The 23,737-nt window shown below is 41.2% G+C and overlaps 1 protein-coding gene across 2 annotated transcripts in view; it reads left to right on the forward strand.

The window, feature by feature from the left end:
* The window catches only part of GRM1 (glutamate metabotropic receptor 1), a 2,296,169-nt gene that overhangs the window by 1,737,164 nt on the left and 535,268 nt on the right, over positions 1 to 23,737 (forward strand). For both annotated transcript variants that reach the window (XM_069235152.1, XM_069235151.1), the window contains exon 5: positions 35 to 281. In XM_069235152.1, coding sequence (XP_069091253.1) covers positions 35 to 281 — 247 coding nt within the window. The remainder of the gene's footprint in view (positions 1 to 34; positions 282 to 23,737) is intronic.

Raw genomic sequence — 23,737 nt, forward strand, 5'->3', positions numbered from 1 at the left:
TTAATACATCACACCCCTATTTATGTGTTTGCAGGTAATGAGAGTCTGGAGGAAAATTATGTTCAGGACAGCAAGATGGGTTTTGTCATCAATGCCATTTACGCAATGGCCCATGGTCTGCACAACATGCATCTTGCCCTGTGCCCCGGCCACATTGGCCTCTGTGATGCAATGAACCCAATTGATGGCAGCAAGCTCTTGGAGTTCCTGATAAAGACTTCCTTCCGTGGAATTTCTGGAAAACAAGTTTGGTTTGATGAAAATGGAGATTCTCCTGGCAGGTAAATGGCTACTAAACCCATTTCTTTCCCTAACATTCCACAAAATTGAAAATTCAAACCTGTGCCCCAGAGTTACAATGAACCGCCTCAATCAGAATAGACAAAAGTTCAAATGTGGCTGTTAGTAGAACAGTCTCTTTGCATTGTAAGTTAATACTCTGCCCTGTCTTGGCAGATATTTTGGACTCTATTCTCAAAGGTCTTTGCATACCTATATGTTCGTAAGGTGCAGAAATTGCCTCATTACGAGGGTGTATTTAAGAACTGATTTACTCACAATTTAATTACACAATCATATTGTAAATTTAAATATGAGTAAATCTCTTCACAGGGCGTGTTTTGGACTTTTCTGGGAGGACACACCTGCAAAAGGTGGTGAGCATACAGAAACTCACAGGTTTGTAAATACTCACAAAACCTTAGAAGACAATTAGCAACCATGACAACAGTCATAAATGTACTACTTCGGTGCAGAATTAAATTCATTTCCAGCGGGAGAAAATAATGGGGGTGGGTGGAAGGTGGTTTCTCCACAGGTAAACAAAGCTCCCTGGGGAACAAATAAAATGCTAACAAGTGCAACTACATTTCATTGATGCTTTTGAAAACATGCATTCGCTACATGTCCATGCATATAAGTACTCAAGGAGAGCTGCAATAGTCACAGCTTCTCAGGAGTAATCCTGCAAACCTTTGTGAACCCCAGAAAAGTCTGAAAGTTGCTCCAAAGGAAGAAGTAGCCACGTTGAAGTAATTTTACACCTCCCTTTGTAAGACTATTGTCTCAATCTTTATACTCAATTATTGTACTGTTGTGCTAGTTTGCACGGGTATAGTAGGACCTTTGGTAATGCAAATGTACTTCCTTATGACTTACTCCCTCACTCCCTTTCTAGATGCTGCTATTCAATTATCAACCAGCAGCCAAAACATAAGGATGTGAATTATGTACACAACAATTCATACATTTAATTTTCATTTGCAATGAGTTTTCAGTTTTGCTAGGATTTAGTGCAGTTAATTGCAGGATAACCTTTACTTTGAAAATGACTGTACTTTACTGTTAAAGTTCTCCCCGGATTTTTGACCTCTGCTGTGGTGGGTGAGCTCTGCTTATCTGAACCCCACTAAAGTGAGGATAGATTTTGTTGTCCAAGTGCAGTACTCACTACTGTGTGGTTGGCCTAAGTGGCTCTTGAGTTGTCACTAGTGAATACTAAAACATTAATAATTATCCCATAATGAGAGAAAGGTAAAAGTGCAGGCCACCCTGCCTCTAATCTGTAGATCAGAGAAGAAACCTTGCTTGCAGTCTGAATAACACTGTAAGAACAATTCCAACACCCCTTTCCATCATGGTGCTTTAGATACTAAGGCCCTGATTTATACTTTTTTTGTGCCACATTAGCGTCATTTTTTGACGCAAAAGCGGTGCAAAAAGTTTGCACCACTTTTGCATAAAAAAATTACGCTAATGCAGCGCATAAAAAGTATAAATCAGGGCCTAAGTGCAAGAACTGGTAATGGTAGTTTCCTGACCAGGCCCGAAGGGAGATCAGGGCTAGCCCGCCTGCTGGGGCAACTTGTGTTTGCAGAGTATGATGTTCTTGAGAATTTAGAATGTCCATGACCACAGGAGGATGCTGACCTATCTATAGGTCAACATTTAATACATGTGCTGTTGGAAATACGGTGGAAGATGCAAGGTTTGGGTAGCCTACTACCGTGATTTCAAGGGATGAAGCCACCCAAGATCAGTCCTAAAGCTCCAAGAGAATGAAATCATTTTGTTCAACTAGTCTGAAGATTGGGACTGCCAATGTACACACCTAAAAGTCAGCAATGTCAGCAAAGAACTTCCCAGAAACCAGATGTCTCACTGGAACTGTAAATATCCTTTGGATTAGATTCTCCAGGGAATATTCTTTCAGTCTTCAGTCTTCTTCTGGACACAATTTTGTTAAAGCGCTTAATCGGATTGCAACTTTTATAACTAGTACTGTTTTGGTTTTATTTTTGCTTGTACCCTTTTTAAATTTTCATTTTGTTTCATTTTCCTTACTGCTTCCACACTTTCTTTTTTAACTGGAAGAGAACTTTTCATTTAATTGTTCTTACCTCTATTCTTGCTTGATCGTTTTTGATTAGGTTTTAAGAGAGTTTATTGATAGAGACAATATGCCCAAACAATTGATAGTTATATAAACTATTACAAAAGACAAATTAATAATACATACAATGCAACAAAATAAGAGAATTCAACATGAGTAATTTGTGAGGAAGTGGAAGAAAAGGTGGGGAGGGGTTAAGAAGAAAAATGAGATATTTCAATCTCATGTTTTACAAATGGATTAAATTACAAGATGACATTGGGGGTCATTTCAACCCTGGCGGTACAGGACCGCCAGGGCTGAAATGACGGAAGCACCGCCAACAGGCTGGCGGTGCTTCCAGGGTCATTACGACCACTGCAGAAGCACCGGGGCCGGCGGTTTCCTGACACAATGGCGCTGGAGGTAGTAAAAAGTGCGACGGGTGCAATTGCACCCGTCGCACGGCCGCAACACCGCCGGCTCCATTTGGAGCCGGCTCACATGTTGCAGCCCACATCCCTGCCGGCCCAGCGGGGATGTCATTATAGGCACCGCGGGAGTGCAGCCGCATTGGCGGCCGCACAGCGGTTACAACTTGGCGGGCGGCGGTTGCCGCCCGCCAATGTTGTAATGAGGGCCATTATGTTTCACAGCAGATATGTACCCTATTACAATGGCGAATTAAAGAAATATGTGAGGTATATACATCAAGGTGACTTGCGTTTGTCTTCAAAGTATTGAGAATGCAATTTAGAAGTAGCAGAAATGTTGGATAAAAAGGAGGTTGCAGGAGCCCATGGTAAATCTCACTTGATGGATAAAGTTAGAGGTGCTCTATTCCATCTCTGGTTATAACATACATTGTACCACCAACTAAAAAGGTAACATTTGAATTATCTTTCCAGTATATTTAATATTGTTGAAATGTAAGAGCAAGCAAAAGATCAACTGTGCCGACATTAAACAAACAAATATTACATTTTTATGATACACTACCTAAAAAGATATCTGTAACAGTAAACTGTATATTTTTCCCAAAAATACAGTAAATGTGATGCCAAATTTTATGCAGAAATACTTTTGCAAAAGTAGAACATTTGTTTTAATTCAGCATTGAGCCTGTTACATGACCAACAATTAGTTTGCACAGTGGGATGAGTATGCAAATAATCTAATGTAAATAAGAATGTATTGTATATAAAGATAGGGTTTCTCTAGCGTTGGCAAAGCAAGATAATTTATACAATTTTCGCAGGTTCTGAAGATAAAAATGAAGGAGGCATGACATATTTAAATCTTGTTCCCAAAGTAACTCATTTTCAAAATTTCGATCCCTCTGTATGAGAGGAAAGTTTTAACGCTTTATAGCTAAAGGAGGCTTTTGGGATTTGTTAGAAATGGGGTCATAAATTGACAGTGGTTTGCACCCTGTCCAAGTCGGGACCCTCACTCTACTCAGGGTATGGGTACTACACAGCTAAGGTAAGGTATCCACTGCTCACCTCCTGGGTACAAGCAGTCAGGCATATCTCAGAGGTAATGTGTAAAGTATTTGTACATACACACAGTAACACAGTGAAAATGCCACACAAGTACTCCATACCACTTTAGAAAATAGCCAATGTTTAGCTGAGTAAAACAAGATGAATTCCAGCATACCCAGTTAAAGATACGAATTTTCAACAAATAAATGTAGTATAGCGCTTAGAAACACAATAGCTCCAACTGGCGCTATCATAATACCTTGTTGAAGTAGTTTCTCCAGGATTCTGATGCCCTGCGTGAGGGAGTGCAGGCCGGTCAAGGAGACGCACAGACCCCGGGTACAGTACCTTGGTAGACAATAAGGAAGCAAAGATGTTGCATGGAGTCTAGGAGGTGAGGCGTCGCTGGAGCCAGTGTGATGTTGGTTCCTTACTACCACTAGGGAGGTGAGGCATTAGTTTCTTACTGCTAGGCAGGAGAGGTGAAGCATCGGTTCCTAACAGTTGCAGGGGAGGTGATGTGGTGTTGGCATCGAGGCGTTGGTTCTTTACCACAAGGCGGGTCGATTAATCTAGCTGGTCGAGACGCGAGGCGTCGACTTTGTGGGGTAGTGCTCACACCATGAGTCCACGGGTGATGTGCTGAGTGAGATCCGGGTGCCATGGACCTCCGTGATATGGCGCTCTGGGCATGCTGTGGTGGGACTCTGACGACACTGCGGTGGCATGAGGCCTGGCGGCATTGGTCATAGCACTCAGTGGGGTCCAGAGCTCCTGTGCAGGCAGCGGTGCAGAGTTGGACAGCAGCGGCAGTTATGAAGTCACTCTGGAGTCCATGTGCTTGGTTTCTTTTTTGTTGCATCAGAACTCACTCCCAAGGGCCCATGGACTGGATTTGGCACCACTTGGCAAGTCAGGACTCTCAGTAAGTGAGCCCAGGTGCTGGCAGATGAAGTCTTTGATGTCCGTAAGACTGTTTAACAGGAGGCAAGCTCAGTCCTAGCCCTTGGAGAAACTTTGCAAGCAGGATGTAGAAAGCAAAGTCCAGTCATTTCTCTCCCAGGACAAAAGCAGCAAGCAGTAGGCCAGCACAATAATGCAACAGGCAGAGTGGCAGTTCCTCCTGCAGCATACAGCTCTTCTTCCTGGCAGAATGTCCTCAGTCCAAAAGGATTCTAGCTATGTGGTGTCAGAGGTCCAGTACTTTTACCCCTTTCTGTCTTTGAAGTAGGCAAACTTCAAAGAGAAGTCTTTGTAGTGCTCACAACCCTGCCTTTCCTGCCCTGGCCCCAGACATACTTAAGGGAATTAGAGACTGCTTTGTGTAAGAACAGGCACAGCCCTATTCAGCTGCATGAATCAGCTTCTCCCACCACTCTAGCTCAGGAAGACCCATAAGCCTGGAGATGGGCCTTCAGAATATGCAGGGCACACCTCTGCTTCCTTTGTGTGACTGTCTAGAGTGAATACACAAACAGCCCAACTGTAATCCTGACACAGGAATAGATTGGACAGGCAGAGACACAGAGTGGTTAAGCAAAAAAATGCCCACTTTCCAAAAGTGGCATTTTCAAACCTACAATTCAAAAACCAACTTCACCAAAGATGTATTTCTAAATTGTGAGTTGAGACCCCAAACTCCACCTCTCTATCTGCTCCCAATGGGAAGTTACACATAAAAGGTATTTCAAGGCAATCTAAATGATACCCATGGGAGAGACAAGTCTTGTAATAGTGAAAAACAAATTTGGCTGTATTTCACTATCAGGATATGCAAAATGGCAGTTTAAAACTGCAGTGGGAGGTCTGAGACATGTTTGCAGGGGTACTCATGTGGGTGGCACAATCAGTGCAGCGGGCCCACTAGTAGTATTTTATTTACAGGCTCTGGGCAAACATGGTGCACTGTACTAGGGACTTACAATTAAATCAAATATGCCAATCATAGAAAAACCAATTACAATACAAGTTAGACAGAGAGCACTTGCACTTCAGCACTGGTCAGCATTGGTAAAGTGCCCATACTCCTAAAGTCAGCAAAAATGAATTTTATCACAGGATCAAAATCAGGAGCTCAGAAGCAAAAAGACAGGGGAAACCATGCCAAGAGCTGACAGGTCTAACACAACTGTAGAGAGGGTTTACAAAAAATGAAAGTGCACATATTCCTTTATGATGCAGGTAGATTAAATATTTCTTGAGTATCTGTAAAAGGAATTACTGTGTCATCTGATGAGACCTGATGAAACCAAGTAAAACCCTTAAGTTACCAGAAAGGCATGTATATAGTTTTTTTATGTATTCTTATTAATTTTGTATACCATATACTGGAATTAAAGAAGGCAGCTTTATCTTTCTGGAGAGGTAATAGAAGGGATTGAAGCAAGCTAGACATGGGTTTAAATATAAAAATAATTCTGCTATGTTCTTTTTTGTGTGCCACAAATTGAATATTAAAATCACTAGCTGCAGTTTTGAAAGAGTCCCAGCTTGTGTGCATTGCCATACTAGGCATAGTATTTAGGATAAAAAGTTCTTCAGTAAAGGGTTGTAAACAACTTGATAGTTAAAAGTATATTATTAAATCTCCAGTGCTGAGAAACCTGTGAATGTGGGACACAATCTAAATCAACTATAATTAGTGCATGGACTGATATTTGAAGAGGTCCAATTTCAGCATGGATTATTTGTTGCATTAGGAAAATATAGTCAGTCCTATTCTAGGGGACATTCACCAGTGTACCAAAGGTATATTCTTTTTTATCTGAGTTAATAATTCTCTAAGCATCAGTAAGGGCACATTGGGTAACAGCTTTGAAAAATTGCTTTTGCATTAAGTTGGGTACATATCAAACCTTAGATTGTCTCTCTAGAAATTGGGTAAATTATATGGTAACAATCGCCACTAATGTAAAACCATAGATATCAAATAATGTAATTAGAATCTCATCAATTTTCAACCTCACATTTAACCATCTTCCATCATTATCATTTTCTTGAGTTAATATAGCAAAGCTTAATTTCTTTAAACAAAGAATAACAACACCATTTTCCTTTTTATTAACTGTGCAAAATAACAACATTACCAACTCATCTCTATTTAAGCTTGTTTAATTCATTGTCATTTAAGTGGGTTTCTTGTAAGAGAGAAAAAGTCAAATTTAAGTTTATACAGATAGTCTATAATGCTTTGACACTTAATAGGCAAACCAAACCCTTTGATATTCCAAGAGATTATCTTAAGTACCATATTTTGTCACTAGAATGTCAATACATAACGAAGGATAGTAAATATAGAATGATGAGAACAAATTTCAAGAGGTTACATCAAAAATATGAGAAAGAATGAGAAGGAAAAGAACATAATTAAGAAATAAGAACATAAGAAAAGTAGCAAGAAGTGTGGAGGGGAAAGAAAGTGAAGGGAACATGATGGGAAAGGGAGGAAAATAGAGTAAGCAAGTAAAAAAAAGAAAATGAATATCGAAATCATGCTTATGTAGTACAGAAACAAACGCTAGTGAAGGAACCCCAAAATGGAAAAGGCCCTTCTTCATTCCAGAAGGTCAGCGAAGGGTAACAAAATTATTCAGAAGAATACCAACATGGAGAAGAAGATAAGAAGGAAACCTGTAAGAGAAAAATATACATTAAGAATTGAGTGGAAAATGAATTGCTAAATAAAATATCAGTGCTACAGAAAAATGCATGCAGAAATGGTTGGAACATAAGAGAGGAAATGGAGGCTTAAGAACATATGTATCATGATATTTCTATGGCATCTCCTCTACAAATGTCTAGAAATGTATTTACTTCCAGAGGGTTCTCATAAGTCATAGTTTTGTTATTATAAGGAATTTAAACAAGTCGGCATGAAAAAGAGCATAACTCACATTAAGAGATGATGAAACAGCAATTCTCATGTCTGAAACATTTTACATCAGAACGCAATCCGTTTGGCACCATCTTGTGAAATGTAGAGCTTATTAGTGGACCAAGAACTATTCTTTTTGCTTTTCATTGAAAAAATTACTTTAAGAGATCTGTATACTCTAGAATAAGAAAAATATCTCCTCCAGGCTTAGCATTGCAGCCTTGGTCCCAGTCTATGTGATCTTGTATAATTAGAGAAACTGAATCAGGCATGTCAAGAACTTTTGGAATGAAGGACCTAAAAAAGGAGATAAGATCATTTCCTTCAGTATTTTCTGGTAATCCATAAATTCAAAGATTGTTCTCTCTATTCCTTTTTCCCAAGTCCTCTGCCTGTTTTTTTAAGAAGGTATATTGCCTGTCACAAAGATTTGATCTTCTGTGTTATATCATAGATGTCACTTACTCATTTTGCAACCTAAATAATTCTCTTGTATTAATGAGACCATTTTTCATTGAGAATTTGCAACCTTTTGTTGGTTTCCATCAATACAGACCATGTAATTGTAATAGAAGATGGTAGGTCCTTCTTCGGTCTCTTAGTGGAAAGATTAGTTTCAGCTTTATTTCGGTAAAACAATACCATAAAAGCATACTGGCAAAATTCTTACATTTCTAAAAGAAACGAAAACACTTTAAAAAAAAAAAACACAATAAAATCAGATCGAGACCAGAGCTCCCTCAGGGCCATACAATGCAAATAGGCAAGTTATGGGTATAAATATTATTAAAAGTAAACAATTAATCAGTAAAAACACTATAAAATATACAGTACACATCATCATGCAAATCACCATATAAATATTATAAAATTTTTAGTAGAGCCCTAATTAGTTCTACCAGTAAAAGATAGTCTAGGAATGGAAGAGGTTGCTGAAGCATATTTTGCAAAATTGTGGTCATCCATAATGTTCAGTTCTAGTTCAGAGTGCATATCTTGCTGACTTCTAATACTGAAACGAGATAGTAACAAAGGATCAGATAGCTTTAGCTTTCTCATTTCACCCATATGGGATTGTAAGGCACTAAGAAAGTCAGGAAACAAATACCTAAAAAGGCATGCAACAGTAGAGAAGAAAGAGAGAGTTGTGTTCTCCATAATAACCATATTGAAGAAATAGTATGAGTAGCGGATTAAATCTTTTTAAAAGGGAAAAATATGGCTAAATGGGTTCAAGTTATAGTGTTTAAAACTGCACAACAGTGAGAAAAAAAGTTTCCAAGGTTTGCATCCCATACATCAGTAATATTCAGTGAAATGCTAGCCATAATAACTGAAACAGTTTTAACTTGTTGCACAACATATGAAAGATTTATAAAAGAAAGACAAAGTTATGAAAGTTGTTACATGGACTATTGATAGCAGAAAGCATCAACGGTGTCAACAAAGACGTTACAGAGCACTACTTAATACATCAAGGAAATGACGACTGTTCTGAGGAGAAGAAAGTGGGCCAGTTACAAGGAGTTTTATGAGCCAGTGCCACTCTGAAACAATGAACCAGTTTGGCTTGCAGTGGCAGTTAGGAATTAGAATGCTGTCTTCTAAACCAATTAGTCTTCTTTCTAATTGTCCATATGTGGATCAGGATTGAAACTGATGTCCTTCTGGGCTGGGCTCAAACCAAAGTGGCATGGTGGATAAAATGATGAGTTGGAATGCTCCACCAATCAATTGCCAGTAGTTACACACATTGCAAGCATTCCTCACATTACCTTTTGTGTGTTTGATGTACTTCCAAAAGTGGCAATGGTGTGCCAAGACGTGGATTGCATGCTCATTGTGCAACTGGAACCAACTCACACCCGACTGTGAACCAGACTCAATCAGGGCAAAAACCTGTCTTCGGTTGTTTGTGTTCCATTTCAGGAATACCTGACATGGCAGTTCAATCTAGACTTTTCCTATTGGAGCAAGGTAGACTGATTTGCACAAGGCTGTGTGCAAACTGAGGGGGCACGGTGGGCAAAAGAATGATGGTTTTAAATGCTAACCCAAGGGAGAGTCAGTGGTTATACAAATTGCAAACATTCCTTGCATCACCTTTTGTGTATTTTAATGTACTGCCCAAAGTGGCAAGGGTATGCCCAGAACTAACTTACACCCAACTGAACAGCCTCAAAAAAGGTGAACACAGTCTTGGGTTGTTTGAGCTCCAGTTCAATGAGGACCAGGCGTGGAAGTTCAGGCTGGACTATTCCTTTGGAAGAAGGGTGAAGGCTGATGTACAGATGAATGGGTCCAAACTGAGGCTGTGTTGGAGGCAAAAGAATAATAGCTTAGAATGCTGTCTTGAGCAATTTTCAGTGGCTAGACAAAATGCAAGCATTCCTCCGATCACCTTTGAGTGTTTGTTGCATGTAGAAAGTTCCCAGGCAACCTGGGAGGCTCAATGGATGGCCACAATCTTCACAGCCCTTTTCTTGGTCAGTGTGATATGTACATTTATGTAAAGGTCACACTGATAAAAATGTGCTGAGATTTTTTTTATTGAAACTTGTTTGTCTACGTGAACTCCTCTGCTTTACAATGTGCCAGCTCTACCTCATCACTTACAAGTGGAATTTACTGCATTTACTTTAAATAAATCAGAACATTATATTACTGTAAATAATCACCATTCAACAATTCTGGTAAAAATAACTATGATATGCAGACTGTTAGACTTTTTTCCTTACGCATGGTCATCCCCAGTCTTTTTGCCTCCTTCCTCCTGGTTTTTCTGACCTCTCGCTTTTGGCTCTAGGACTCTGAGCACTTTATTACTGCTGACCAGTGCTAAAGTGCGGGTGCTCTCCCATCTAAAGTTGGTATGATTGGCTTATACCTAATTGGCATATTTAATTTACCTATAAGTCCATTGTACAGTAGTATCTCTATACCCAGGGTCTGTAGATTAAATACTACTAGTGGGCCTGCAGCGCTGCTTGCGCCACCCACTGAAGTAGACTTTCAAACCTGTCTCAGGCCTGCTAGCGCAGGGCCTGTGCGCACAGTTTTCTGCCACAGGGACCTGGCATCTAAATTGAATTGCCCGGTCCAGAACTCCCCTTTTACTACATGTAAGTCTCCCCTAAGGTACACCCTAGCTATCCCTTTGGGCAGGGTGCCATGTATGTAGAAAGGCAGGACCTGTGCCAGGTTGCGTGACCTGTCCTGGTAGTGACAAATAGCCTAACTTGGTGTCTCACTGCTGTGATTGCTGCCTTCTCCTAGGATTGCATTAGAAATGCTCTGCCTTATGTGTAAGGGGTATTGTCTGATTTATGAGGGGTAGCGTAGGCGTGTTTGGTATGGATGTGATGGTGATAATAAATGCTGCTTACTGGTGTGGGTGTATTTTTTATTGCTATCACAGAAATGGCACTAGAAAGTGTGCATTTATCTGTGCTTATGACTCTGGTGTTTTGCAACTTGACTCCTATCCACGTCTGGGCAGAGTGACAGTTGGGGCTTTGTGCATACTTTTCAGACAGCCTGAACACAGGGAGGATGAAGGTGTCACAGAGGTGCATCCTCATACTGAATATTCCTGGGCTGAGAGTAGGGAGAGGCGGGGCACACCTACATTTGTAAAGGCTGTGCCAGGGCCTCACACAATAGGGTCGTTAACCCCCACTGATGTTTGGACCCTGTGCTGAAAGGAGAGAGGGGGCACGCCCAGAACCAGTTATACATGGCTGGAACCTCCTCTCCCTACCATTACAAAACATTGTAAGGACTGAGTATAAGTATAGGGGAATTTTCCCCACAATTTGGAGACTCTTGTAATCATCTTGGAACTGGACACCAAAGGCTGAAAGGACTCACCAGGAACCGCCATGGACTGCTGCTGCTGTGCTGACCTGTGACCTGCGTGGTCACTGAAAGGACTTGCCCCCTGCTTGTATCCTCTATGTGCTGGTCTGTTACTGGGCCACTTCTCCTGTGGGCCTGTTTCTTAGTTTCTGCTCCCCATGGGCAGGGTGCTGTGGCCCCTGACTCCTGAAACAGTAGGAAGCTCGAGGAGTGCTTCAAGATGGGGCAGATTTAGCGCTTTGGAAAGCGCTGTAACTATAATGAATTTAGCGATCTGCCAGGGAAAGCGCTGCTTCCTTTAAACTAATAGCACTTGAAAAGTGCTTTCTTTGGCTGTGTGGGCATCACCGCCGTGACCGGGGCTGATTTTGATGCAGCGCCGGAGTCGCGCTGCCCTTTGTGCCCCTGGGGCACAAGAAAACGGAATTAGCAGAAGACCGGAGCAAGTGTGCTCCTATCGGTGCCCCCGGAATGAGGTCTGCTCCTTGGAACACCCCCGGGGCACCAGAAGGCCCTAACTTAAGGGCCTGCACTGCCGCAGCCCAGGGAAAGAAAAAGAAGTCGCCTGCCGGTCGGGCAGGATTCTCAGGGCGTGGCCGGGCCCGTTGTGAGCCTTCGGCGGGCTCAACACTCGCTCCCGGAGGAGCGCAATGAGGGACCGAGGTTCATTGGGTCCCCGCTCTCCTCTTTTGGTGTAGCCCAAGGATAGGCGGGGTGGAAACCTCATCGGAGGTCCCCCGCGCCGCCGGGCTGCTGCATCCTTCCTTCGGGGCATTGTTTTTGTTCCCCCCGCATTGGACGGCCGGTGCAGGCCTAGGGGGGAACCCCTAGAGATCACGGGCCCCAGGAGGGGCTATAGCAAATTGGAGTGGGTGCGTGCCGCCCCCCTCCGTTCCCTAAAGTATTGGGTGACCTTGGCCCCCACCTGCAGGCCGGTGGAGGCCCAGGGGGACCCCCAGAGATCATGAGTCCTAGGAGGGGCCCGTCAGGAATACTCAGAGGGTGCGTGCCGCCCCTCTTGGTCCCAGTGCTCACAGGAGGCCCCCGTTTTACGCAGAGGAGCGCCGGGGGCCCCAATTATCGTTCTATAGGCACTGGAGATGCCGTCACCAAAACAGGTACTCCCTAAAAGGATCCATATATATAATCTAAAGTTCTTCCTAAAGACTTTGCGAATTAATATATATTGCCTACCTGTTTTATGATGTTTTTTGTGTGCATATGCAAATGTTCCTTTTATGGACATGCTTGCTAATATGTTTTTCTAACTTTCCATATGTTTTCTAATGTTCCTTCTATGGGCATTTGATGATATTCTTATGACAAGTGATTTGGTGTAATAATGTGTTTCCTGACTACTGCTTATGTTGCAGAATACTGAGTAACCTGTGTGTTATGTGTGACTACTGATAGTTTGCAGAGTAACTAATGTGTAACGTTCTGACAACTGCTAAGGTAGCAGGATAGTACTGATATGTGATGTTTGGTCTGATAATTGCATTGTGTATAATACAGTATATTTTCATATAATCTGATGTTGTGTTTCCTTTGTGGTGGGGATATTGCGTCACATGTGTTGTGTGTGTTGTGCAAACGCTTTACACATTGCCTCTGGGATAGGCCTGACTGCTCGTGCAAAGCTACCAAGGGTGTGAGCAGGGGTTATCTTGGACGTGTAACTCCCTTGCCCTGACTAGAGTGGGTAAGTTGTGCCTGGCTGAGGTGCATACCCTAGCCAACCAGAAACCCCATTTCCAACACAGACTAATTAGTAAGTAAAGGCCTCACTTTCACCCTTATTTTATCTTTATTCCTTTCTCATTTGTATTGTGAATTTTAATGTTTTTCACCTGTGGGGAATCCATCTTTTTGTTGGAATTTGGGTGAATCTGTGGTTTGTTGTACTGACTCCATCATTTTGCTCACTGTTGTTGCTGGGGTGTAAGTAGTAGTGCGGACACCATTAGGGCTTCATGTTTGATTTGCAGCATTTAGTACTTACTCCACACTGCTGGTTCTGATCATGCGCCACCTATTCTCCGGCTACTGGAGCATACCTTAGCACAGATGCGCTGCCTGGACTGTATCAATAACCTGTTTTTTATCTTTTTACTTTCCTCGTTTTCATTTTGAATTTAAATGTCTTTATCTTTAGGGAACCCTTTTTATTGTTGGAATTTGGATGAATTTGTGATTTGTTGAACTGGCTCATTTATTTGCTCACTGTTGTTGCCGGGGTCTCTTTTGAGTAACATCTCACTCGCCTGGCTTGCAGTGTTAGCGCTCCAGCCCTTAGTCGCTTCCACCTTCCTTCTGGCTCCAATCATGTTATGACCATTCTCTGGTTATTTAAAACATACCTTAGCATAGGGCCCATATACCCTTGCCCATGCCCTGCCTGCACCAAGCTCCAGGAGCCCTGATTGCTCTTTCATCCAGGAATCTAGGGAAACCGTGCTATCCATTGCATTGCGTGTATCCTGTATCCAATCCTATGCTGGAACCTTTTGACTCTATCCAATTTGTTCTGCCACTCTCAAGTACTTAAATATTAACCCCGATTATAGTAGTAAATAGCCCTCTATTCTCTGTTCATTCACTTAGCTAACAACCGATGGAGCACAGTACAGCGTCCAAGACAAACAAGTCAACGAATGACTGGAGAGGTAGCCAGTTTGTGGACTATAAATGCATTGTGATGTAGCGTGTAGTGTTCTTTAAAGAGGTTGCTTCTTCAACTCTTTGGTAAATTGCAGCAACATTGGAGCAGCCCAAATGGTTACAGGGATGTTTTCTAGATCCCCGTCACACAATTGGAAAATGTCTGCAGCCTAGCTTTTTTTATTTTTTCAAAAACGTATTAACGTTTATTCTGATGGTGTCCTCGCTGAGGATATGCCGAGAGCCACCAGAGATGGTGAAGAGATGAAGCCCTTGTCAGTATCTAGGACTGAAATGGTATGACCTAAGTATTTCGCTTTCCTTGGATCATATGTTTTTAACAGAGGCATGGCTGAAAAATACATCATCGAGCTCTAGGAATTCCCACAGATCATAAGAACCTTTACCAGGACCGATTACATAACCCGGGTAGGGCCCTAGCCATTGTACAAGCTCTTTAAACATAGTAATGGCTTACAAATACATGGCTTATTAAACGTAAAGCAAAATCCTCCTCTTTGAGTCACAGTGTCTCCATTCTTTTCATTCTCAGGAATCCATGTTTACCACACCTCTGGGCCTGGAGCCGACTTTGGATCCAATTTAGCTTATTGGACAGCACATAATTTAGCAAAATTCCAACTATATTCTTTTGTGTGATGTTATTAGGTGCCTAAAGGAAGAACGCAAAGCGGGATGAAGGTAGCTTTAGCTATATTGGGCCTACAGGAATGTTTTACCTCTCCTATACAGTAGGAAACATGTTTTCCTCTGTGAATGACCTGGTAGGCAGCCCCCTCATTCCTTACATATGAACAGACCTTTCCAGTATGCCATTCTCATTCCCCCTCCTTCCCCTACCTGTCATAGTCCAGGCCTCTTCTACTAATTCATAGATTGGTCAAACTTATAAATATGACTTGCCATTTATTGGAAAATTGTGCCTCTATTAATAACTGGATTGAAGTAGCTTTGAAGGATATTGTTCCTCTCAAGGTAAGGTGCAGCATCACATCAACTCCATCAAATCTGTGGTATACAGTGGGTCTTGTAACTATTAAGTGCTGGTGCAAAGTGTTAGAAAAAATCTGGAAGAAGGGCTACCAAGATAACGATAAATGTATCCTTTGCCTCTGCTTTAAAAAAATAAAAAGCTGCAATCTGCAAAGTGTGAGCTTCTTTCTGTTCAAAAGATTGAAGCCGGCAATAACTCTTGTAGAGATTTGATTACCCCTTCTCAGGAGCTCCGTGATTCACTTACAAGTTTATGTCAAGAAAATCTGCTTATGTTTCCAGTCTAGGGCTATTACTGATTTGTGCCAACCCAAACGTGGCTTAGCCTTTCCAGTAGTTCCCCTCCCTTTAAGTTAATAGCATTATCAGGTCAGCCAAATCTGTCAAATCAGGATCTCAGGTCAATCTTTGCCCTGCACTTATCCTTGTACTTTCTGATTGTATTGCAGCTAATTAAGGGGATGCTCCGAAGATAGGTGACCGTCCTTTTCCCTGCCTAATGTATGCAGATGAAATTACAGTTTTGGATTTAACACCTATGGGTTTGAAAAAAAGGTTGGGGTCCCTCCAACAGTACACTGCCTTATAATATTTGAAAATCAATGCATCAAAGAGTAATAAAAAGTAGAAAGTTTGGGAAGATTAGTAACTATGTTTGGAGTATAGGTCCAGAGACACTGGAGATTGTAAAATCATATCCCTATTTAAAGAAAGGTTTAGCTGTTAATACATTGGATAAAGCACACATAGATCATTGTTCTTCCAAGGCCTCTTTCCATGCAATCTGTTACGTGCCTTTTTACTAATACAATGTTAGCGAAGGCATTTCATGCAGTTGCTATCCATTTTCAAGGTGAAAGTCCCTCCAATCCTATTATATACTATAGAATCCATCAATGTGATAAAATGGGAGTTTCTAGAGAAAACGGAAGGGTACATTTTACACAAAAACTGTGTAATTTTAATACATCTGTTACGACTACAGCAATTAGGTTGAAATTTGGTCTGACAAGCTCCTATGTTCAAGGATTAGCCAGTGTGATTTGGTGGGGCTATCAGTTGAGGAAAGGTAAAAGGATTTAAAGAGGAGTTTCATGAATCAAAAAATATTTGGTTCAGACCTAGGCAAATACTCTTTTTCTCGAGATTTGAACTTAGAACTGAGGTATTTTGGTTTGCAGGAAGAGGTATCTCTCTTTCTCCTCTAGAATTTAAAACCCAATTAAAAAGGTAGCATTATTAGCTACCAAAGAGATCTCATGTACTGAATGTTGGAGGTGATAACCTTATCTAGCCGCCCTAAGGTAGTCCACAAGTACCTGGCATGGAATTTGTACCACGGTCTTTCGTGTTTTATGATATTATTTCAAAGAAATTTGCTTCCCTTAAATGACCTAACGGCAAATTGGTCATTTGGGAAAACGGGGAAAGACTACAACGTGCAAACTGGGGATCCAGGATATTAATCATGTTCTTTTTGTTTGTCCTGCATTATTACCTTTGTGAATTCACCTTTTATGGCCAATGTTTTTACAGAATAATGTTAATTCTGTTGATGCGGCACAAGAGTATCATTTTTATCCAACAAATGAAGTAAATTGTATGAAAATTCTTTAAAGGTTTGAGTTTATTCTAAATGGTTTCTAGGAAGGCTGCTATGTTGGGGGAGGGATTCCATTTGCTTGCTCGTGATAAAATAATTTGCACATATCTGGTGCTATGTCAGGGCGTGAACTTCTTTAAAAGTGTATTATGGATCATTTTGAATTTAGGTTTTTTATTCTTAATGTTTTTAGGTTCTAAGAACGTATTTTAATCTGGATTTAGAATTGTTGATTTATCTGTGGAGGGAACTCCCTAGCTGTTCACTATGGAGTCATTTGTATATAATTGTCGCTTCTATGTTGGAGGAGAATCTCCTATGGAGTAATTCTGTCTTAAGTTCAGTATTTATCAACTTTGTTTCTATTCAGTTTCTTATATTTTATGATGTAATATTATGGTATTTTATGTATTGTATTTTTGAGATTTTGTGGACCTCTTTTGAGTTACAAATCATGAATAAAGAATTGACTGATTGAATTGCCCTGCACTTTTTTATCATATGGCACTCAACACATTGGCGACTCTGCTGGCTGATTTATGCAACAGTTTATCTTTGGTGGATTTCTTCTCCATGTACCTCTGCATGGTGGCCATCTGAGTTGGACTCCCTTTTTCCTCTTTTAGTTTCCAGACATATCACTCAAGTAGCCACCACATATTTCCACCTTTTTCATGATTTGTGGAACATAATACCCTTTTCTAGATCAATTCATCACAAGAATGTCATCCAGGCCATTATTTTGGCTAGGATGACATAGTGCTTATACTTGCCCTTCCCTCTTGCATAAGCAGCGAGCATCTGTAGAACAAAGTCACCTGTTTGTTAATAAGGCTTCCATTGTGTTATCGCATTTCTACTGACATTGTTAGCCTGAGTTAGCTATTGGTGGCCAACCATTCCACCTTTAATGTACTTAGTTTCTGTCACAGGTCTCTGTCTACATGGAACCTGCCCTCATTAACTCAAAGGCTATATTCTGCTATTGTCCTTCTGTAGCCCTGCTTATCTTGTTTTAGTGCCCAGATTTAAATTATATAGACTGGGTGGCAGATCGTTTTATCTCTTCATGGCAAACAATGCAGTACTCTACTATTGGAAATTAGCTCTATCACAGATCACACCAACTTGCGAAAAGGGCTAAAGACTTGGTGATTCTTAAGCAATTAATGTGTGGTGCCTGCTCTATTACCCGGACACCCCATTGGTGGATTTCACTGTTCTTTGTTTGGGTTTCTGTTGGACTTTTGCTTATGCAGGGTCATCCCCAGACTTTTTTCGCCTCCTGCCTCCTATTTTTTTCTGACATGTTGCTGTTGGCTTTTCAACTCTGAGCACTTTTCCACTGCTAACCAGTGCTAAAGTGCATATGCTCTCCTGTTTAAATTGTATGTAAGTGGTTTATCCATGATTGGCATATTTGAATTACTAGTAAGTCCCTAGTAAGGTGCACTAGAGGTGCCAGGGCCTGTAAATCAAATGCTACTAGTGGGCCTGCAGCACTGGTTGTGCCACCCACATAAGTAGCTCTGTAATCATGTCTCAGACCTGCCACTGCAGTGTCTGTATGTGTAATTTTACACTGTAAATTCGACTTGGCAAGTGTACCCACTTGCCAGGCCCAAACCTTCCCTTTCCTTACATGTAAGGCACCCCTAAGGTAGGCCCTAGGTAGCCCCAAGGGCAGGGTGCAGTGTATGGATAAGGTAGGACATATAGTAATGTGGTTTATATGTCCTGACAGTGAAATACTGCCAATTTCGTTTTCACTGTTGCAAGGTCTGTCTCTCTCATAGGATAATATGGGGGCTACCTTTAAATATGATTAAAGTGGAGATTCCCCTAGAGAGTAGATGGACATGTGGAGTTTGGGATCCCTGAACTCGAAATTTAAAAATACATCTTTTAGTAAAGTTGATTTTAAGATTGTGAGTTTGGAAATGCCACTTTTAGAAAGTGAGCATTTTCTTGCTTAAACCATTCTGTGACTCTGCCTTGTTTGTGGATTCCCCTGTCTGGGTCAGTTTGACAGTTGGGTTGTTTTTCACCTCACACCAGACAGTGACACAAAGGGAGCTGGGGCGTAATCTGCATTTCCTGATTAGCCATCTCTGCTAGGAGGGAGGAGTGGAGTGGTCACTCTCATCTGAAAGGACTGTGCCTGCCTCTGACAATGCTGTCTCCAACCCCCTGGTGTGTGTCTGAGGCCTTGCCTGGGCAAGGCAGGATTTCACAAGAAGGTGTGAGTCCCCTTTGAAGAAAGGTGACTTCAAAGACTAAAATGGGTATAAGAAGGGCACCCAAACTTACAAACTTCAGAAACACTTCTGGAACCAAGAGGAACCTCTGCCTGGAGAAGAGCTGATAGCTGAGGAAAACGTGCTGCCCTGCCTGTGACTGTGCTTTGTGGAGCTTTCCTGCAGTGCTGCTTCTGCCAGAGTAAGAGGGCAAAGACTGGACTTTGTGTGCCTTCCATCTTGAAGAAGAAATCTCCAAGGGCTTGATGTAGAGCTTGCCTCCTGTTGTTGAAGTCTCAGGGATAGCAAAGACTTCTTCCTGCCAGCACCTGGAGTCTCTGGAGAGACCCCTACTCTGCTCTGTGGTGCCCTTCCAGTTCCTGGGACCCTGAAAGGAGAGGCTGGCAGCCTAAGGACAAAAATACACGCACCGAGCGCCGTGCGGAGAAAAGATCGACGCGAATCCGATCGCGACTGAGAAAACGACGCGACGCCGGTTCCGCAGCTGAGAAACGACGCCGCAGGAAACGCGACCGAAAAACCGACGCCCGGAACAGGAGAAACGACGCGCAGCATCGCTGACGGAGGCTGAGAGATCGCACCCTGCTCCGCGGGACTTTCGGATCGTCGTGTGGCTGGCTTTTTCAACACGCACCGCCGTGCCGAGTTGTTTTCGACGCACACAGCCGTGCAGGGTTACTTTCGACGCACACCGCCCGTGCGGGGTTATTTTTGACGCAAACCAGGTACATTTACACGCTAGCAGCGCTAGTGTGTTGTTACAACTACCTAAAGACTCTTTTTATTTTAAACCTTTAAAAAAATCATAACTTGGCTTGTGTATGTTGGATTTTTGTCGTTTTGGTCTTGTTTTGTCTAGATAAATATTTCCTATTTTTCTAAACTGGTGTTGTGTCATTTTGTAGTGTTTTCATTAAGTTACTGTGTGTGTTGGTACAAATACTTTACGCCCAGCACTCTGAGGTTAAGCCTACTGCTCTGCCAAGCTACCAAGGGGGTAAGCAGGGGTTAGCTGAGGGTGATTCTCTTTTATCCTAACTAGAGTGAGGGTCCTTGCTTGAACAGGGGGTAACCTGACTGTCAACCAAAGACCCCATTTCTAACAGTTTCTTTAATTCATTTTTTCTAACTATATTACTGCATAGAAATTGATTGAACACTGCCAATCTGTTCATTAAAATGTAACATAGATATAACAGTGGTAGCACACCAACTCCAGGGCAAAATACATTTCAAAGTTGGAAGGCAAATACCATCAGAAAAATAATTTGACAGCTGTGATCTCAGATCCCAGACTTATTTCGGCTCCAAATAATTGCCCCTGGCTAAGATTTAAGCATTCCTTCCAAGCCTTTGTTGTTTGTTGCAGAAATGTAGTAAGTGTGAGGGGGATGAACAGTCATGGGTGACTTCAATGTGCCACAAGACTGATTTCCACTTGGCTAGTCTCTGTTGAGTGTCATAGTGGATGAAAAATGATGGACTGGAATGTAGCCCTGAGTCATCGCTAGAGACTGACATTAATTTAAGCCTTTCTTCTGTCAGTCTTTTATTTGTTTCTCACTTATATTTGAGACAGTATCAGTTTTAATCAATCTGTAAGAGGCTCATTTAAGACTTGATGGAAGCAGGACATGCACTAAATATCAGTGGATGACCCCTGTGCTTGATTTTCCCACAACTCCCTTAGAAATTGGTAAACCAAGAAGTGTCCAATGGCACAATGTTAGTTGTCTCTGTCATTGCAAATCCTTTGTAGTAGTCCATCAAGGCAACTTTACTGCATTAGAAAGCTTGCCTGAACAAGGCATCTATTTTTCCTGTTTACAACTGTCTTGAAATTCATTGTGGGGACAAACAAAAACCTCCTCCATTGCCAAACTGAGAAGAAATTAGTTTTTCAGAAATAAAACCTGATTGAGGATTTGTACCTGGAAATCAAAAACTGTTGACCATTACAGCACTCCTGACATTATATTTTAACCAACAGTGTCAGGCCATGTCAGTGAGAAAACTACTTTAGGCAAACATTTCTCACTCGTAAGGTGGGAAATTCTTAGCTGGGGAGGGAGAAGTCACCATGTAGCTGAAGAAGGCGGGACCTTTGCTATTTTAGTGGTTTGGTGACTCAACCACCACAAAATGGTGGAAACAGGTTATGTTGGAATATAACCTACAAAAGAATATTGGGACACATATATTATGTGGCAAAAAATTATTGATGGCCAAACTATCACCAGTAAAATCCATTGAAGACCAAAAATATATACCACAATAGCATAGACAATAGACATATTGTGTTTTTAAAAAAATAAATAGACTTAACCATGATCTTATTTTTAAAAACACAGTACACAAAAAATTCTTTAGAAAATGTAAATGTTAAAATGTGTTCCATTCAAGAAAATAACATCTAATTACTTAATTTAGCTTTCTTTAACAATCAATGTAATTCAATCCTAAATAAAAAAATAATCTATATCAAATAAAATGTATCTATTATCTATTCATTTAATTTACCTTTTTTCAAATATTATTAAAAGTATATCTACATTTCATAAGATTTAATTTCACTTATCATATAGTTTTCATTATTGTATGTTAAATACACAAATTTATTGAAGTTACCTTGCAAAATGTATTACTCACATATACATGTTCATATTTTATTTAAAATAAAGGTAATGTTAATGTACAATATATTATTTTATAGTAAATGTAATAAAGTAAAATCAAAACATTGTAAAAATGTAAAAAAGATTGAGGAAATAATTTAAAAAATAAATACAATTTTAAAGAATTTAAAAGTAATTCTGGTAATTTATTATATGAATCCCAATTTTACAAGCAAATGTAACAGTCACATATTAGAAAAAACATAAGCTTAAAATCATATTTATTATACTAAACCACCTCCCCCCAAACATTGAGTGAAACACTTGAAAACTGACATGAAATAGTATCATCATTAACTTCAACTCGCCTTTGTCAGTAATGAGGGTTCTCTTTGGTCCACCTGGTTTGGAAGGTTTGAGGAGTAGCATTGGTGTGATTCCCTCGGTTTCTTCTATAAGCCCCCATCCTTGATTTCCTAATCCCTTGCTTCAGATAGTTCCTGAGAGGCCCATCGGATCCAGTCTTCACGAGGGGGGTCTCCCTCGATGGAAAACACAGCCCAGGTGCAAAAGCAGATCACAATGCCTCAGGGAGATTTAAGGACTGTAAGTCCTATATCTTTTTCTAATAGTTTTGATGTACTCTGTAGTGTGAAGTGAATGTTGACTAACACTGCTGAAAGGCCCAATCCTTAGCTGTAGTCAACTCATATTGCTGTGTGACACAAATTCATTCCACAGATATTCACTCTGAGCCTGGGAGCTTAATGGCTAAAAACCTGTGGGATTTGCCCAGGAAGTCTCTCCTTCTTTCAACCTTCTGAGCTGGAATGTTGCTGGCCTCAAGGACAAGATTAAGGACCCAGCTTCATTGGATATACTAGGTCAATACGGTTATGTGGTATTAAAGGAAGGGTGGGAAACGAATGTGATTACATGCCCTGGTTTCACATGCTCTTCCCACTCTGCCACACCCTCAAGGCAGGGTAGATCTAAGGAGAGGGGGAGTTCTCTGTGTGGGTTAGTGTTAACCTTAGGGTAATTGAGTCAGTGGTTGATTCTGACAATCCAGCGTATATGGCCATTCTGGTTGAGGATATGTTAAGTAAGTTCTCTTTCCCCTTGATGAACTTTTGTATTAATGATTTTGTAGACCATACTCACAGTCTTTTTAAACATCTATTTCCTTTCCTAGCAGGTTTAAATTTCAGGGGTCCCTCAAAATTGAAACAACCAATCTATCTTCATTGTGGGGATTTCAATGTAAAAAAGGGTTACTGGGTTACCCTACATGCGGCAGGGGCTGGATTCCTAGGATTCACAGTCAAGAAGAACGGACCACAGAGGGGAGGAACTGGAGTGGTGCCTGGCTACCCATGACCATGTGGATGTCATGGGGTGGTTTTGTGAGGACAAGAAGACCCTGCCCTTGTTTTGAGGTCACTTATGCCCATCAATTATTGATTATATCTTCTCTACCCATGACATTATTCCACGGTTGACTACAGCAGATATTTGTGCTATGGAATTGAGTGACCAAAATGCCCTATATCTGGAGGAACCGTTCTCAGTACATAGGTGGTACCTACAAAGGCTTCAGTTCCATCTCTCAGCATACACAGGATGGCTTAAGGTATTTGTGGCATTTGATGGACCCAGGGTGCTCATTAAGGGCACTTTTGAAAACCCAATTGGCAAAATTTTTTGCTATATTTTTCTGATGCACAAGGTGATATTATGCTTAGTCACTTTATTTTTTTTAAATCACTGTGTCAGGCCGTCCCTTCTGAAACCCATTAGGCCTAGATCCAAAGCGCCCCAGTGGTTTGATAACTGCTGCTCGGCAATCAACGGATGGCACTTTTTGACAGACCTAAAGATCCTGCATCAATGTGCCATCAGGAGCAGAAAAAAGGAGATGATTCTTCAGGATTTAGATCTCCTAGAGCTCGCTTCTAAGAGGTTTTGGGAGCAGGCTAATAGAATTAAGGGCCAT

Source organism: Pleurodeles waltl, chromosome 5 (assembly GCF_031143425.1).
Source record: "Pleurodeles waltl isolate 20211129_DDA chromosome 5, aPleWal1.hap1.20221129, whole genome shotgun sequence".
NCBI lineage: Eukaryota > Metazoa > Chordata > Amphibia > Caudata > Salamandridae > Pleurodeles > Pleurodeles waltl.